Here is an 18,912-nt window from a genome sequence, read left to right as displayed (position 1 = left end):
ATTGTTTCCTTCGATGTGTGGAAGCCGTTTATTTTTATGAGGTCCCAGTAGTTCATTTTTGCTTTTGATTCCCTTGCCTCCGGAGACATGTTGAGTAAGAAGTTGCTGCGGCCAAGATCAAAGAGGTTTTTGCCTGCTTTCTCCTTGAGGATTTTGATGGCTTCCTGTGTTACATTGAGGTCTTTTCATCCATTTTGAGTTTATTTTTGTGTATGGTGTCAGAAAGTGGTCCAGGTTCATTTTTTTTTTTTTGCATTTTTTCCCTGTCCAGTTTTCCCAGCACCACTTGCTGAAGAGACTGTCTTTATTCCATTGGATATTGTTTCCTGCTTTGTCCAAACATTAGTTGGCCATACGTTTGTGGGTCCATTTCTGGGTTCTTTCTTCTGTTCCATTGATCTATTTGTTCTTGTGCCAGTACCATACTGTCCTTGATGGTTATAGCTTTGTAATACAGCTTGAAGTCCAGGATTGTGATGCCTCCAGCTTCGGTTTTCTTTTCAAGATCGCTTTGGCTATTGGGGTCTTTTCTGGTTCCATACAAATTTTAGGATTGTTTGTTCTAGCACTGTGAAGAATGCTGGTATTATTTTGATAGGGATTGCATTGAATATGTAGATTGCTTTGGGTAAAAGTCACTTCTCTTTTGCTTTCAAGATTCTTTTGCTTACTTTATATTGACAGTTTGATTATTATGTGTTTCGGTGTGAATCTCTTTGAGTTCATTGAACTTCTTGGATATGAAATTCTATCTCTAAGTATTGGGCAGTGTTGGACCATTATTTCTTAAAATATTCTTTATATTCCTTTCTTTCTCTCTTCTTCTGGTCTCTTTACTATGTGTATATTGGTATATTTGATTGTGTCCCATACATCTCTTAGGCTCTGTTTGGTTTACCTATTTCTTTTTCTTTCTTTCCTCAGACTGATTTATCTCAATTGACCTATTTTCAAGTTTAGTGATTTTTATTTCTACTTTATTTATATTTAATCTATTGTTGAACTTCTCTAGGAAATTTTTAATGTTTGCTAATGTACTTTTTAGCTCTAGAATTTTTATTTAATTCTTTTGTATAATTCCTTTCCTGTTATTGATATTTTCTGTTTGGGGAGATTTCCAGGAATAAGTAACTAACTCTCCAAAATTCTCCTCCTAGAATTTTCAGTGTGTTTATTGTCTTTCTCAATTGATATCCTTTGCCCTAGGCAGCAATGGCTTGTTCATTTGCCTTTTATTGTTTTTGAGGAATGCTTTCCACATAGATGTTTCTGTGTCTTGAGAGAGTTCCAAGGTAGGTGAAATAAAGACAAGCCCTCTCTTACAGTCTTTCAGGGAGCCCTTAGATATGTCAAAACAGACAAACAACTTCTGAGAAGAAGTTCAATTCTGCTTCTTCTGGAACCAGGAACCAGTAACTTCCACCAGGAGTATAGACTGCTAACTTTAAGACTGCTACTTCTCTGAGGAGAAGGAGATGTGGCAAAGATAATTAAAATTTCACAAAGCTCTCCTACCATGTGTTATTTGCCTTTTTCTTGAAGAAGCATTAACTTAGTTGCTATACATTCTTGACTTTTTTCCAGAATTCCAATTAAGTAGATTCTGACAGTGTTCATCAGTTTTTCAGCATTTCTGTGGAGAAATATTATTTGGGTTCCCTACTCCATAGTTTTTATTTACAGATAAGTAAGTTAGTAAAGCCAAGAAAAGGGAAAGATTAATACAAAATCCCTCCCCCCTCTTGCTGTGTAGGGAGACTAATGTAGTTGAGGATAGGCTCACAAAAGGCTTCTAAGTGCTGACACTGTGCCATGATTTTTACTTGGGTGAAGAAGAACACAGGCATTTCTAAATTTTATATTCTTTAAAGTTGCATATACATATATAGACTTTGTGTGTGTTTGGCTTATTATTTAGTTAGATGGTATTTGTGATAGATTTGTTTCTTTAACAAAATCCTCCCTAGAACTGTAGGTTTTTTTTTTTTACTTTTAATTTTTTATTTTCCATAGATTGAACCTATGTGAGAATAGAATACTTTAACACAATGTTTGTCTAGCAGTTGGGGAAAAATGAAAAAGTTATGATTTATTTCCACAAGAGGACAATATGAAAGTGAAAAAGAATGAAGCATATCTATTTGTATTGTACCTGTATAGAAAATTACACAATTTTAGGAGAATAAATAACTGCTATGAAATAGTCTGTATAATACAATCAGTTTAAAAAAAGAAAAACCATTATATATATATATGTGCATTATATGTATATATATATGCATTGCATGCTACTATATATATATATATATATATATATATATATATATAAATTTTGACCAGTATTAAACTTGTTATTTGTGGAAGTGGAATTGTAAGGAGGGAAGGTGACAGCTTTTACTCTTAACTTTACCTCTTATGTATTGTTCAAAAATTTATGACAAGATGATATTTTTTTATTATAAAACATACCAAATATAGTTTTTAAAAGTGATAATTTTCCTTAAATTAAAAAAATGTAAACAGTTAGTGGTTTTGTGACCAAAGTATATTTAATTCAGTGAGGACTGATTCAGGAACTAGCTCACTCATCCAGTTCTGAAAACTTTCCTTTCTTTACATGCTTACTATTTTGGACCCTCCACCGATATGCTTTGATTGTTCCTTGGAGTAGCCTGTAAAGGAAAACAGGTAGACAAACAGGAGACAAAAGACACACAAACACACAAATAACACAAACCAACAAGTAAACAAAAACCCTGAAGACTAAAACCAAAAAACCCCCCAAACACCGACTACAAGTAAAGAAGAGGGTGGAGGCAGTGCTGATGGAAGAGCACATACAAAGAGAGAAATGACAGGAAGGGGGGGGGGGATAAACATTGATTAGGCAAAGAGACTAAAAGGCTTAATCTAGAGAGAGAGAAAGGAAAATAAGAAGGAGGCGGGGGAAAAACAAAGATAAAGTTACCCAGACAGAGAAACTATATGGCTTGATTATTCCAGAGAGAGAGAAAGGAGTGTGAAGAAGGAGGTGTAGAACATGTGTCAAGACAATGGATTAAATATGTTTGTTTAGACAGACCAATAACCAGAGTAACCAGCCGAGGGGAGGGAAGGGATAAGGAGGCGAAATGGGGCGGGGGGTGGGGGGGAGTGGAGAATGTATCTATATATCCAGAATTGACCTAGATTAACCTGGCAATGCTGCAGCGCTTGTAGGTAGTAGCTGTCCGCAGGGTCTGTGCCGTTCTGGTGGATACACAATTACCCAGTGCAAAGGGGTAATGGTTTGGCATAATCTGAATCCACCTCCATTCTGGGTCCCCGGAGTGATCCCTGAGGCCCCGTCTTGGTGGCGGTGGTGGTGGTGGGGGGGGGATGGTGATCCCCCAGTCTCTTCTCCACGGAGCCCGACCTGGTGGACTCAGTTTGAGACGTCTTCACTGTGCAGCGAGCACAGATGGGGCGGTCTTTCTCCACCAACTCCTCTCAACCTGCGCTGGGCTAGGATTCAAAGTCCCGCTCAGTGCGCTCTAGCCCTGGGGAAGCGCCTCTCAGTGCGGCGAGATGTGGTCCTGGCTGGCTTTGTCTGTGCAGCCGCACTACAGGAGGATTGCCTTCTCCTACTGTGGACTGAGCCCCCCGGGGGTGGCGGACACAGGCAGCCTTTGTCTTTTCCCACAGCACTCCAGGGAAACGGTAGCCTTATCCTTCTGCAGACAGCCCTCAGCCCAGCCACTGTGCCCAGGGATGGCCGACGCAGGCAGGTTCTGTGCTATTGCACAGCCCTCCGAGGAGGGAACCACTTTCTCCAGCTGCCGACCAGAGCCCCTGACCTGCAACCACACCCCGGCCTGGTTCCCTCCTCCCCAGGTGTATGAACAGGGAGCCAGCTCCAGTCTGAAGTAAGCCCCGCAGTTAGAGATCGGATCCCTCTCAGTCTCAGTCCAAGCCTTTCTCCTGTCCAGATATGGTCCTGCACTTCCCTAGCCGCTCTTTCTCTTTCCTTTGTCTCTCTGCAGAAGGGGGTCCCTCCCCTCCATGCCCACGTGGCCTTTTTTTAATCTCCCCCAAGTCAGCAGTTACCCACCCTATCTTTTTCCAGCTTTCCCATTTTCTTCCTAGCAGATTCATTCTCTTTACCTCCCAGGCTCTGGTGTTCAAGTCCTTTGGCTTTTACCACTTCTTTGAGAGAAGGGGGGAGTATGAATTCCCCCTACTTCGCCACCATGTGGGCCCACTCCTCCTCCTTTCTTTACATGCTTACTATAATTCAGTCAGTATCATGCTACATGCTGGGGAAGAAACGATAAGATACTGTCCTTGTGCATAAAAGGGCTTATACTCTAGAGGAAGAGACATAATAATAGACTCACCTCAAAGGTGTGTAAGTACAATGATGAAAAATTACCTGATGTGTTTTTTTTTATGCCTTATGAAGACAACACATAGTGCAATACCCTGGGAATGTGGGAAGACTTTCCGGTGGAAGTGACATCTCCATTTGAATCTTAACAAAAGAATAGGTGTTTAATAGGTATAGCTACATATTCAAATCTATAAATGCAGTAAGTAGGATACGTGTGAGCTATTTTATACAATATTATCTATTCTCGCCTTCTGCTAATGAATGCAGCTGAATCTCTAAAATATTAGTGCTGAATTAAGTCCAAAACTGTAAGTGGATTGTTCAAATCTGTCATTAGTAGCTTCCCAAGTAGATTTTCTGATTCTGTTCCCCACCTTTTTTAAGTCTGTACTCATCTTGAAGTATAGTGCTGTCCAGTTTGCCCAAGCATATCTTTCAAAAACATACCTTTTGGTCTTCAGGTGAAGGTTCTTCTCCTTCTTTAGGCTACAGCATTTTAAAAACATTGCACTTTAATTATTTAATGATTGTTTTGGACTTAGTGGGATACAAACACAAAGAAACTTTATTTTTTCTCACCATTTCTACTTCACACACTTTCTGATGTTCTATTTGTTTCCATCTGTGGATAATATCTTGGGCCACTGTGATAGCTTTCTGGTTACTTTTAGTATTAATACAGGGTTCTCTTGTCCAGATATTGGAAATTGTAGTATAGTTTAAAAGCAAAATTTTAATCTTTTATCCAAATTAAAACTTATTTCTCAAGACTGTGTCTGACTCAGACTTGATGTACTACTTTTCCTCTGCCCTTTTATTCCTTTTCTCCCACATGACTACACTGCCTCTGGTTACTCTAGGTTTCAGGTGGAGAAAATAAAGGTGAAAAGCTTTTCCTTGAGTGGTATTGTTGCCCTATGTTTGGCAGAAGTTTGTATGTTGATTTTTCTCTCATGGAGTATTTCCTTTTTTGGTGGGGGCAGAGCTCCCTAAACTGTAGTTACCTGATGTATGTAGTGCTTCATTGATTGGCTACTTATGACTTCTTTCATCCCTGGATTCTGGTGACCCACTCCATATAGACTCACATTTGGGATGGCTTATCCTCCAAGTTGTGCTTTGGGGTGAAAACCCTTCAAGATTGGTCCAAGTTGAAATGGCAAAAGGCATTTTATGTGTTATATGCCTGGGTGGCTCAGTTGGTTGAGCATTGACTCTTGATTTCAGCTCAGGTCATGATCTCATGATCATGGAATCAAGCCCATGTTCAGTTTTGCACTGAGCATGGAGACTGCCTTGGGTTTCTCTTCTCTCCTTCTCTCTCTGTCCCTCCTCTCCTTGCAAGTTCTCTCTCTCAAAATAAATAAATAAACACTAAAAACATTTTTTTAAAAATGAAACATCTATACAGCCTTGTAAGCAATAACCAATTTGATTCATATCTCTTAACCAAGTTGTGTGGACAGGATTGTATACTGAAAAAATCAAAACCTTCCTGGAGGTAATATTGAGATTTTTAAGAGTTATTTTTTTCTCTGTGTTGGGTGGCAATCTCTTTCATGGAAAACAGATTCATGAAACTAAAAGCACATCCAAATATGACTAAATACATGAATTTTGTTTTGTACCATAGGACCCATTATGGTTATGAATAAAGTCAAATCAGTTTGGATTGGAAGAAAAAGAGTTACTGTTCCACTTTCAGAAAAAGAGTCATTGTTTCTCACAAAACCTTTTCATGAGGGTTGGATGATTCTTATTCCACAAATGACCTGACGGAGGGCAAATTTCATTTCCCTGTTGCGTAAGCTATAGATGAGGGGGTTTTAAGACTGGTGTCACTACAGAGTATATCAGTGTGATGATCTTATACATAGCAACTGAGTTGCCAGATGTAGGACTCACATACATCACCATATGGTTCCATAGAATAGAGACACCACAGCTAAGTGGGATCCACAGGTAGAGAAGGCCTTTTGCCGCCCAGCTGAAGAAGGAACCTGAAGCACAGCTCTGAGCACTAAGGCATAGGACCCAATAATGTACAAAATGGTGAGAATGATGATAAGAGAGCTCACAAAGTGGAATACATACTCTATGATTGGTGTGGGGGCACAGGACAATGCCATCAGTGGGTCCACATCACACAGGAAGTGATCAATATGTTGGGGACCGCAAAAGGGTAGTTGAGAATGAAGAAAATAGTAATTGCATGTCCAAGGAAACCAATGAGCCAACAAAGACACACCAGAATGACACAGAGCTTCCCGGTCATAATGGAGGGATAGTGCAGTGACGGCAGATGGCCAGGTACCGATCATAGGCCATGACACAGAGGAAGAAGCACTCAGTTGTGCCCAGGGAAAGAAGAAGTAGAATTGAGTGAAGCAGCCAGAGAATGATATGGTCTTAGTTTTGGAAAGAAAATTGACCAGCATGTGGGGACTGTGCAGGTCACATACCAGATCTCTAGAAAGGAGAAGTTGGCCAGGAGCACATACATAGGTGTATGGAGTCGATGGTCCCATCTCACTGCACAAATAATGGCCATATTCCCAGTCAGAGTCAAGATGTAGACCAACAAAACCATTGAGAAAAGGATGATCTGTATTTTCCAGGGACCAGGAAAACCCAACAAGACAAACTGTGCACAGTAGATATCCCTGACTTATTCATGGCCCCCAGACTGTGGAGAGAAGACAGATAATGACAGTCACTTTTCTGCTGAGACATTTGAAACTTTTCTTAGGATAGGCAGTTTGATGCAGGAAAATGTACTGAATATTCTAAAACAAGTTTTGAATAAGTCCTACTCTATTCTGAGTGAGCTCTTTGGCCCTGATTTTTTGTAAATGTACAATTCTAAGCTACTTGAACTTTCTTTATCAGTGGGCAAAAATCAGTTTAAATTTAATCTTTTTAGATATAAAGAAATCTTGTGTTAGAGGCAAAAATGGTTTGTCTTATGTTTAATTTTTTTTTTCCAGTGAAAACTGTTCATATATAGCAGTTAGTGCTATTCATTTCAAAATGTGAGGACACATATGCTATCATGTAAAAATACGTTTGTATCTGGCACATTGTATAGATTTGAATGGTTGAGCTTTGACATTATTACAGATTCTCACCCTCTCTGTCTCCCCTACCTTTTTCTTGAGCCATTTCCATTAGGAGATTTACTTTCTATCATTTTTTTCATGATAGTGGGAGAAAATCAACAAAGATGTTCAGATAACAAATTCTTACAGCTACTTCCTATTTAAAGATGTTTACATTGCATTAAAGCTCATTTACAATTTGGTATTTATTCCTTTGTTTTGTCAATAAAAAGTCACTATAATTCACTCCATAATGATTAATTTCATGTGATAAGTTATGCTTCATATGCATTTAAATCTGTTATTAAAGATGAATATAACAGATACAATGTATTGGAGAAGAAAATTAAATCACCAGGAGATTTTCTTGTAAAGCTCTTCTCACTGCTGCTATAATCTTCCTAAAGTTATTATTTGGAAGATTTTAAATAGATTTAGTCTATTTATTATTTTTTTTTTCAACGTTTATTTATTTTTGGGACAGAGAGAGACAGAGCATGAACGGGGGAGGGGCAGAGAGAGGGAGACACAGAATCGGAAACAGGCTCCAGGCTCTGAGCCATCAGCCCAGAGCCTGACGCGGGGCTCGAACTCCCGGACCGCGAGATCGTGACCTGGCTGAAGTCGGACGCTTAACCGACTGCGCCACCCAGGCGCCCCTAGATTTAGTCTATTTAAAAAATACTCTCAATTTCAAATAATAGAAAAGAATCAAAGATGTATCAAAAATAATATTTCCCATATTCCAAAATTTGACCTTATTCTCTTATAACACCATCACCAAAGATACCTTTTTAAGAATCAAATAATCAGAGAAAAGAACACAATGATAGCTTTAACATATTAAAATCTCCAGAATTTTTTTAACAAGATACTTCTTTTGATAAGAGGAAAATTCTGCTTAAAAATAATTTTGATAGAAGTGGTGTGTATAAAATATTTATAGTACTCATTGAGCATAATCAAATGGGAAAAATCCTTCTATTCAGTGAGATTATGTTAAGTGATATAAATATATTTACAATGAAACAGCTGTTGCAAGTTCACTAAATGAATAATGCATAAAGTGAACTATGAACCTATTCATCTAGAAGCAAACACAACCTTCCTATTGGACTGGTTAAGTCAAAGCAGGTTGTAGTATTGTGGACAGAAACCAAGAAGAGAAGGACATCGAAAGATGGAGATAAATTCTTTTTAATTTTTTAAATTAAGATGATTATGAAGAACTAAACTTACCTGCATTGATCATAATTTTTGTTAAGGGTTCCATAGAATGGATGATTTTGGTAAGATAATTTGGTATAAAAAATGGTTTCCCACTGTGGGAACTTTGTGCTTTCCAAACAAGAGCTCTCTCTTCTCGACAAGACAGAAAGGAGCAATGCAGAGAGCAGCCACTTACCCCTGGGAAAACAGCAACAATGACTTGAATCAGATTCACAGACTTTGACTCAAAATAAAAATGCATGTGTTTGAGCTAGAGGCTACTCTTTTTTTACATTAAAAAAAGACTTCACAGAAAAACTATTAGCTCTAGGGAAAGCATGGTAAATGAATTTCACAAATGGTTTCCAACATAATTATAAGAAGCATTTCCTAATATATTCACCATTAAACCCTATGTGAATCTTAGTTGTTATACACACTGATATGATTTTACCCTTAAAATTTTTTTTTAATGCACCTCTCCTGATGGTGGACATAAGTAATGGAATGAACAAAGAGGAGAGAACTGAGAGAGGAGACCAAAACAAAACAAAACAAAACAAATCCCTGTTTTTCTCTTGGTTTCAGTCCCAGTGGATGGAGCTAGTTCCACACTGTTTTGTTCAAATACCTGTGAAAGTCATACCATTCCTGGTGCTCCAGACACTTCCTGAGATGGGGAAGATCTGTGGATTACTTTGACACAATTCAGTGTACTTATTGGGGGAGTATAAGTTCCAGGGTGATCTAAACACTCTGAGAGTTTGTTTTTGTTTTTGAGCTGTGAGTAACCAATATTCCTTGATACTCAAGCTCTTGAGCATATTGAATGAACAAATATATAGGTGAATAGGCCCACCTGTGGTGTATAATAGCAGCAATGCCCATCAGAGATGATGATTCCTATATACTGTGAAGCTTTCCTAGGTCATCTTGGGGAGAGTTCATAGGGAGGCCACGAAGATTCTCTCCTTCACTGGCCTTTAATGTGGAAGCCCTCTGTGAGAGCTTCATGCATGACTTATTTCACTTCCTTTGCACTGTGAGATTCTAGTGGTCTGTTTCCTACAGAGTGTGCTGAAACTATGTGCTGTCTTAGTGTATGTGCCATTTTGGCCATTGTTGAGAATTCCAGGTATCTCTTCATGTGATCTTGTAACTTTCTCTAGGGGACCTTCTTCCTTCTTGCCTGGGGGTTTCATTAATATTTCTGTAGGTTGGCCCATAGTTATTATTAGATAATGTGCTACATTGACTCTCTGGGGACCCCATTGTCTCCTTAAGTTTGTATTTCTCAAACAGGGTATGTGATTGTATGCCATGGGATACACAGAGCTCCTAATTAAATATCTTCCTGAAGGGAAGGTTTTACTCAGAGAAGATAATTCTTTTTACACAAAATACGTATGTACTGTGGAACAGAAAGTATAATTTGTGATCATTTTTTTAGATAAAACCTTTTGAGTTTCAAAGAAATATTGACCCCAAAATGCCCCATGTTTTCTGACCACTGTTGCAAACATTCTTTGTTTTGGATTGAGGCGTGAAAAGGTTTGAGAAAACACTGTGTGAGAGTATTTAATCAACTAGTACCCAGCAGGCCTAATCTTCCGGCACACCTAATTTATTTCCCGAATGGCCATCACTAAAAGGGGGTACTTTCATTTTAAGTACATTGGCCTTTCAGCTAATGGCTTTCCTGTTTTCAGCATGGGTTTGGGCACAAAGATGGAATTTGTTCTTGGTATAATTTTATCTTAATGCTTTCCTGACTCAGATGTTGCACTATAGCCTTCTAGAGGCGTAAAATATGCTTAGGACATTGTTATTCCATATTACAAGTGGGAGTTGTCACAACTGATTGGGGAGTAAACACTAAGAGTAAAGGATGCCCATTGGGAGAACATGTAGAATGATCATTGTGAAGTGCAGGGCTTCGACAGTGGATCAATAGAAAGAAGAAGGATTGAGGGAGTCTAGTGGATGAGAGCTTTGGCAGGAAGGAGAGTTTGTACCTTTATCTCGAGTGAAAGAAGTATGAAACATATTCTGTTTTGGTGTGAAAGACAGCTTTAAACAATGGAAAATGTCTGTTACTGGTGGGCTTTTTGTTGTTGTTGTTGTCGTTGTTGTTGTTGTTAGTGGTGGCCCCTTGGTCCATTGTCTTTAAGAGATTTTCTGAATTTAGAAGATTGCACCCTCTATTGAAAGGCTCCAGGACACATATTTGATTCTTTCCCACCAGCTAAGATTAAACCAATGAGGATACATCACAGGGAATAAGATATATATAATAACACAATATAATTATCCAGTGAGATAACTTAAAATGTTTTATTGAACATTTTTTCATTGATGAGCTGAACTTGAACTGCTAAGTTACCGTGAAAAATAGTATCTCCCTCTACTTAAGTGTGAGCTGGAACACGACTTTCTGAAGCCATTCTCTATTGTTTTTATAAATAATTAAGGTTAGAAGTGATAAATTCTGCTTCTCTCTCAAACATGTCTCAGTTTGGGTTACTTCTTAATCCTAGAGTTTCTTTAGGGCATCTTTCATGTCTTTATTTCGAAGACTATAGATAAGGGGGTTTAAGAGTGGAGTCCCTGCTGAGTATACCAAAGTGACGATCTTCTGCATTCCTGCGGATTTCCTGATGTTGGGCTCACATACATCACCATACAGGGTTCCATAGAATAGAGACACCACCATTAGGTGTGACCACATGTGGAGAAAGCTTTAGTTTGACCAGCACCAGAGGGAATACGAAGCACAGCTCTGAGTACCAGAGTGTAAGATCCCAAGATAGAAAGGAAGGGCCAAAGATAATCACTGAGTTGAAGGTATAGCAGATAAGTTCAGTGGAAGGAGCAGGGATGCAGGCCAGTGCGAACAATGGGCCTGGGTCACACACGAAATGGTCAATGATGTTAGGTCCACAGAAGGGAAGTTGGGAGATGAGGACAATGGGGATTGGATAGCAGAGAAATCCACTCACCCAGCAAACGCAGACCAGGATCACACAGAGCTTCCAGTCATGATGGAAGGGTAATGTAGTGGGCGACAGATGGCAAGGTACCGGTCATAAGCCATAACTGATAAGAAGAAACACTCTGTTGTACCCAGTGAGAAAAAGAAGTAAAATTGGAGGAAGCATCCAGTGAAGGAGATGGTCTTGGTCTCAGAGAGGATGGTGACCAGCATGTTTGGGACAGTGGAGGAGATGTACCAGATCTCTAGGAAGGCAAAGTTTCCCAAGAGGATGTACATGGGTGTGTGAAGCCGCTTGTCCCATTTCACTACATAGACAATAACCCCATTCCCCAGCAGAGTGAGGAGATAGACCACAAGGATTAATGAGAAGAAAAGTTCTGCATCTCCCTTTGACCAGGAAAAACCCAGGAGGACAAACTCAGTCACAAAATGCATTGTTGCGTTCTGAGATTCCAAAGCTGTTAGAGAAACAGAAGTAACCAAGGAGTGAATAACAATGAACATTTGTGGGTTTTGCTAACAATTCACTTGTAAATGTACAAAGTATTTTTACATAAATTATCTCATTTGATCTTCCAAATGACCCTTTGAGCTGTAGGGAGGTGTGCTTCATCCTTCTCTTTTATAGATAAGGAAACTGAAGTTCAGAGAAATTTAAGGGGTTTACTTAAATGTGCAAAGCCAGTAACTCCTAGATACTCTGGCCATTTGAAGATTGGTTTGGAACGAACCTCACTTCTTTTCAAATATTCCTATAACTCTGAGTTTCAGTAACATTTTATCGTTCATGTTAGAATCATTACCTCTTAGATATTCTACATGTAAGTATAGATTTTGGATACATCCTTTACTTTGAAACAAAATTGAATATAAATCTGAAGCAATAAATTTCTTAGAGTTTCATACACAAAAGTCCAATAAAAAGCAGATAAGTGGAACTGTGTGGTGAGAGTGTTGAGACCCTTTGCTTTTGCTGCTCTGAGGGAGGTGATCTAGAAACCTCAGGAATTCTGTAAAATGGTGTGAAAATCATCTGAGTAGCCCTCTCTAGGTCACATTCTGCTAGGGGGCATCTGGATTTGTAGAACAATTTAGTCATTTCCTCTTGAGGATCTCTGGCTCTCTCAAGTACTTTGTGTTGAACAAAATATGTCTCCTTTATTACTTCTGTGCATTGATCCTGGGACTCTGCCAAAGCTATATAAAGTAAGTGTCCTTCCCTCTTAAAAACTGAGAACAAACTGAGGGTTGATGGGGGGTGGAGGGAGGGGAGGGTGGGTGATGGGTATTGAGGAGGGCACCTTTTGGGATGAGCACTGGGTGTTGTATGGAAACCAATTTGACAATAAATTTCATATATGAAAAAAATTTAAAAAAAAACAAAAAACAAAGTAAGTCTCATTCTTCTTCCATTATGGTGATGGTTGGAGGCTTATATAACAAATGGAAGCTGTTATGTCCCTTATACATTACTTTCTTTTGGATGCCAACATTTATCCTGGCTTGTTTTCCTTAAGCTGCACTATTCTACATCAGGCTAGGCTCTTGAGATAACTTACAGCTGGGTATGCCAAATTTTCTAGTATATAACACCATGTTTCTTCATTTTTTGCTATGAATTAAACCCTAAGCACCATAACTTTCCATTCATCATCTTGCTTTTACCTAAATTAAATAAATAATGAATAGAAATAGAAAGGTTACCGTAGGATATGTCAAGACCAGAAAAATCTTCCTCACATTGGATGAATTAGGAGTTGAGATATACTATAAACTTGGATATTGGTAGCAACCTTTCTAAACTATTTGTCCAGGCTTCTTTCTTTCTTTCTTTCTTTTTTTTTTTTTCATATGTTCAGGCTTATTTCTATGTCCTAAAGTTTTCTTGTTAAAGTTCAAGATATTTGGCTGGGTAACCACCACCAGTATTTTAAATTTAGTAATATATTGACAACCAACATAGGATAATTGATCAATTTATTTATTTGCTTATTTAAGTTTATTTATTTTGAGGGGGGGAGAGAGAGAGAGAGGGAGGAGAGAGAGAGAGGGAGAGAGAGAGAGAGGGAGAGAATCCCAAGCACTATCAGTGCAGAGCCTGATGCAGGGCTCAGACTCACAAACCCAGAGATCATGACCTGAGCTGAAATCAAGATTTGGACGCTTACCTGACAGAGCCACCAGGCACCCAACCACATTATTTATTAATGTCACTATTATGATACTCACAAAATTGCATCCTTATGCCATTTATATAATCTTCCGAGAGCATGAAGCTTGCTTCTCAGTATTTCATCAAACCTGGAGCAAACTCAGATGGTAAATGTTTTACTGCCAAGGTAACTTTGGATATTTGTATTGATTAACAATGTTTAGAATGATGAAAAAAACTGCATAATAAATATTATTTTTATGCAAATTTAAATTTTTCCAAGCAAGTTAGTTCAATGGACTATAATTATGACCATATGTATAAACATTTCCAGGAGATTTGTAATTTCTCATATATTTTCCATAACCATACCTATGTTTTTCAGACCACTTGCTGTCATTTTGGTCAGAAAGTAGTTACTGGGCTTATAAAAAAAAAGTTGAATGTCAAATTTAAATTGTAGCATATTACCCATTTACTTATTCATTTGGGCATTTAACAAACATTTATTCACTATTGATTATATTCCTAGCAGCGTACTAAGTTCTGGGGTACAATAGTAAACATGATGAATAAAATTCCTCCCCTTTTGGAACTTATGACTTATAAAAGCAATCAAGACTGCCACCTACCTCTGTAGTGTCTTGAACTGTGTGTTTCATAGCACATATCTAATTATGTGCCGTGGGCCTGAAAAAAATATTTATTCCAGTTCATAATAACTTATATAAATCTATGTAGTGAGGGTAGTAGCATGATTGCTGACTTTATTTGACATAAATGAGATACTTTTTGCTTCACAAGAAAATAGAGATATGAGACGTGAATTGACTTACTCTATTCATAGGCCAGGTAGTTCTTGGCACAAGAAAAGAAATAGAATTCCAGTTCATGATTTTGAGTTGGAACCCAAACTCATAAGTCTTAACTCCTTCCTGGTCATCTGACTTCAGGATGTCCAGGACCTTTTAAAATTTGTGCCACATTGAAACTTTAGTTATCTGTGGAATACAGGATCAGAAAATGAGGGATAAATGAATTTCACAAATAATTTGAAACTCACTGCATCCATCCATTTTGCTTCCTTTACCTTCACAACAACATCTGTTAGTAGCTCAAAGGTGTGAATTTAAATCCACTTCCTTCAGCTTTCTGTTCACCTCAAGTGATGCAACAAATGAACAGTTAGAAGAGGAACAACAAAGAACATGGACAATCCATTCTATAGAACTGATAAGGAAGCCAGCTCCTCCTCCATAAACCAGCTACTTGCTTGAAATTTAAGCTGCTTGCCCAAAGAAGAGCATTTTATTTTTTTTAATTTTTTTTTTCAACGTTTATTCATTTTTGGGACAGAGAGAGACAGAGCATGACCGGGGGAGGGGCAGAGAGAGAAGGAGACACAGAATCGGAAACAGCTCCAGGCTCTGAGCCATCAGCCACGACCTGACGCGGGGCTCGAACTCACAGACGCGAGATCGGACCTGGCTGAGTCGGACGCTTACCGACTGCGCCACCCAGGCGCCCCTAGAAGAAGCATTTTAAAATTATAAGTGCAGGGGTTCTTTTCCTTTAAATATTTATATTTTTACGATTAATCCATAAATTTGGTAATTTGATAAATTTGGTAAATCTAAAGGACAAGAGAGTCTGTCTATTAGTTCTCAGTTTCCACTTTCCAATTGTCCCTTGCCAACAACTCTGAAAAATAACATCCTATTTAGTTGCCCTTGCCAAAGGATATTTGTCAACCAAATTTACTGACCAATATTAGAAACAAAGTGGTAGAAGACTCAGGCTACATTGTAACTGAAGAAGATTTAATTCCTGGCCCCCCCCCCCCCCCCCCCGCAAATATCCAAGACATCTGAGCCCCATTTTTCCTAAGTGAGTTGCATAGTGGAACTCTGCGATACCAGTGAATCCTTCATGTGAATCTATTACCCCATGTGTTGGGAGAAGAGAACTGCAGGGCCTAACACCGTTCTTACAAAGAACAAAGGAACAAAGAATGAATGGACTTGTAGACGAATCAGCACATTCTTAGTATCTGACAGCCGTGGGTATCTAGGAGCAGTGAAGCATTGATGTAGGCAGACTTTCTTTACATACCTGATGGTGTTTCTGGCTCCAAGAGGAAGATGCAAGGGGAAACTCCAGCCACAAGAGTGTCCTCATTTAACAATCTAAAACATTCATGGGTGGAGAGCAGCATTTGTGGCCCCAGAGACTTCTTCCTTTAGTATTCTGACCAAATGAAATGTATTTTTCATGCCAGTAATTACAAAGAATTTACATGTCCCTCCTGAACAGAAGTCATAGTTTCCCAGAACGTTCATTGGGAGGCTCTAGTTCTCTGTTTATGTATCTCTGGCCCTATATTTGTTTATATTTCCCCCAGTGGTTTGAAACAGTGAGACACAGAGGTCAGAATAAATATCCAAGAGAGGGAGGGAAAATGTCCTCTTGGTGGAGATTCCTTCCTCTAAGGAACTGATCTACCTGGGGGATGAAGTGGAGGAGAGCAGCAAGTGGACAGGTTAATAGGGGAGAAAAGAGTGTGTGTGTTGGTGGGGAGAGAGATTTTTCCCAAAATATACTTGCTTATTCTTGGTGCCAAACTTCTAAGCACTTAAATAAAAAAAATTATTTATCTATACAGATATTTGTATAGATATAAGATATCTGTAGATCTATATTTGTATAGATATAGATATAACAAATACAGATATAAGTATTTGTCTATACTTAATTTGGGGGTCAATCAGTGTAGGCAGCAAGTGCAAGTATGCCATGCATGGGAGAGGTGAATATGGAATCACCCAGCTTCCTAATTTCTGGCACAGGAACTCTGCGCTCTCACCAACCTGCAATCAAGTACCCCTCCTTTGTCTTAGGCTTCTGCCCCTTTCCTGCTTCTACACTGTCCCTGTCCAAGCCATCAGCCTGACAGACAGCACCTCCCTCATAAATTTTAACTCAGATGGGGCTGTGTTTCCAAACCCCTCACTTCTAAGAACCCTGTGGCTTGGACCCGCTCCAACCCTCTGGGGGAGGGTCTTGCTGAGCAATGGCTGGGTGCTGACTTGCCCCAGAGAACGTCCATTGGATTGCACTGTGGCAGAGGTTCAGAGATTGTGGCCAGGTGCTGGCTTGCGCCGAAGAGGTTCAGAGATTATGGCGAATCACAACACACAGCTGGCGCCAGGTTTCACCGCACTCTGGCATCTTTGTTCCAATACTAGCAAATGTGGCTGTTCTCTGGAGTCCCCTGGGGGTGGAGCCACTGTTTGTTCTCCAAACAGGGAACCACTTCTCCCCATGTGGTCCACGGACCCCTTGGACCCTCTCTGCCTGCTTCTGGGAATTCTCCCTTCATCCCCACCAGAGCAATGCCAGGTATTGAGTTCTAGAATTTCTGACTCTGTGATCCCCTGTTTATAGAGTCCTAATGGTATGAAACCCTCTCTTTTCTACCTGTCATTGGTTTGGGGAACAGATTTTTTGTTCAGTCCCTTGTGTTTCCACTCTTTCTCTTTCTCTCCAGCTACCTTCAGGGGGAGTGCTTTTCTTCTATTCACTTGATGTGCCACACACACCCCCCTCCCTTCCTCTATCCTGTCTCTGCAAAAACAGCTGCCTACCCTGTGGGGCTTCTCTCTCCCCCAGTTCACCTCTTCACACCGCCCCACCTGCCAGCTCCCTTATTTTCCAAGGAGTCCCCCAACATGCTCCTAAATCAGTATGGACATATTTGTCTCCCATTTTCCACCTCCCCCTGACCCTCATTGTGTAAACTGCCATTTTTATGTTGTCTTTCTGTGCAGGCTGCTGTCTCATTAAGCGTGGCACATCACCTAGTGCTGAGTCAGCTGAGTTTTAAAGCTCCAGGCTTCAAGTTCCACTGGTTTTACAAACTCACAGAATTCAGCCCTTCTGGTTTTCAAAGCTAAACATTACTGGGATTAATATTCTCTGAGATGAGGGCCCATTTCTCTGCCCTCTCCATTTGTGCAGCTACCTCCCTCCTACAGGGATCCTTCCTCTGCCTTTCTGACTTTCACAATCTTTCAGGTGCAGCTCCTCTATATTTAGTTGTGGAGTTTGTTCTGCTGGTCTTTGGATTGCTCTCTGGTTTATTGACTTGGATATTTATGATATTTACTTGTAAGTGTGGGATGAGATGAGGTCAGGGCCTTCTATTCTGCCATCTCCCCAAGCTCTCCCCTACATTATCTCTTAAGATTGTCACAAAAACATCATTCCAGAGTTAGAATGTCCTTTTTTTAGAATCTAGGAGAACTTTCCATTCATTTTGAGCAAATGAGCTCCCTGGCTTTTCCCCATCCCCAACTATGTATCCTTAAGTACAGATTACAGATACAAATTCCTTGGAAAGAAACAAACTTTTTTTTTAAATTTAACTGGAAATAAGAGCTTTAAATGGCCATGCCCCTCTCTAGTCTATTGTCAACAAAATTTTCATAATATAAATGGGGTAATGTTGCTCCTCTGTTCAAAATCTCCAAAGGCTTCCCATCTCACATGGAATTAAAGTTCTTACTATGGTGTACAAGGGTCCTGCACAATTTGGCCCTCTGATCATTCTCTTTGACTTTATCTCCAAAAATTTCCCCCTTAATTTCTCTACTTCAGCCAAACCAACCTCCTGAACATAATTCTGCCTTTGGGATCTTATAGAGAACTTGTTTCCCTCTGCCTGGAATGCTCTGGCCTCAGCTGTCTGTGTGGCTCATTTCTTCATCTACTCAAGCTTTTGCTTAAATACTGCCTTCTTCATGTGGCATTCTCTGATGATCATCCTAGTTAAAATTTCAGCTCCTTCTTCCACACTTCCTGTCCTCATTCCACTTTCTCCAAAGTGCTTATCATGCTTTGACATCCTATATATTTTACTTATTTTTTAATTGTCTGTCCCCACTAGAAAGTAAACCTATGTGGATATGGGTCTTTGAATATTTTGGTCATGGTGTATCTCTGGTACTTAAAAGAGTGCCAAGAACATAATAAATACTAACAAACTCTTTCTTGAAAGAATTATTACAATTTTATCTGATGTTAGGACACG

General features: G+C 39.4%; 1 protein-coding gene and 1 pseudogene across 1 annotated transcript; both read right to left on the bottom strand.

The window, feature by feature from the left end:
* Window positions 1-6,105: 6,105 nt before the first annotated feature.
* Window positions 6,106-7,045, bottom strand: LOC115517193 (annotated as a pseudogene).
* A 4,164-nt stretch (window positions 7,046-11,209) lies between these two features.
* On the bottom strand, window positions 11,210-12,175 carry LOC115517192 (olfactory receptor 11H6-like). The gene is given in 6 exon segments (XM_030320314.1): window positions 11,210-11,322; window positions 11,325-11,358; window positions 11,360-11,397; window positions 11,400-11,498; window positions 11,501-11,707; window positions 11,710-12,175. Coding segments are annotated over 6 exon segments (957 nt in total).
* Window positions 12,176-18,912: the final 6,737 nt, after the last annotated feature.

The sequence above is a fragment of the Lynx canadensis genome, chromosome B3, assembly GCF_007474595.2.
Source record: "Lynx canadensis isolate LIC74 chromosome B3, mLynCan4.pri.v2, whole genome shotgun sequence".
NCBI classification, from domain to species: domain Eukaryota; kingdom Metazoa; phylum Chordata; class Mammalia; order Carnivora; family Felidae; genus Lynx; species Lynx canadensis.
Note: the sequence above shows the minus strand (reverse complement) of the source record. Positions and strands in the feature narration are given on the sequence as shown.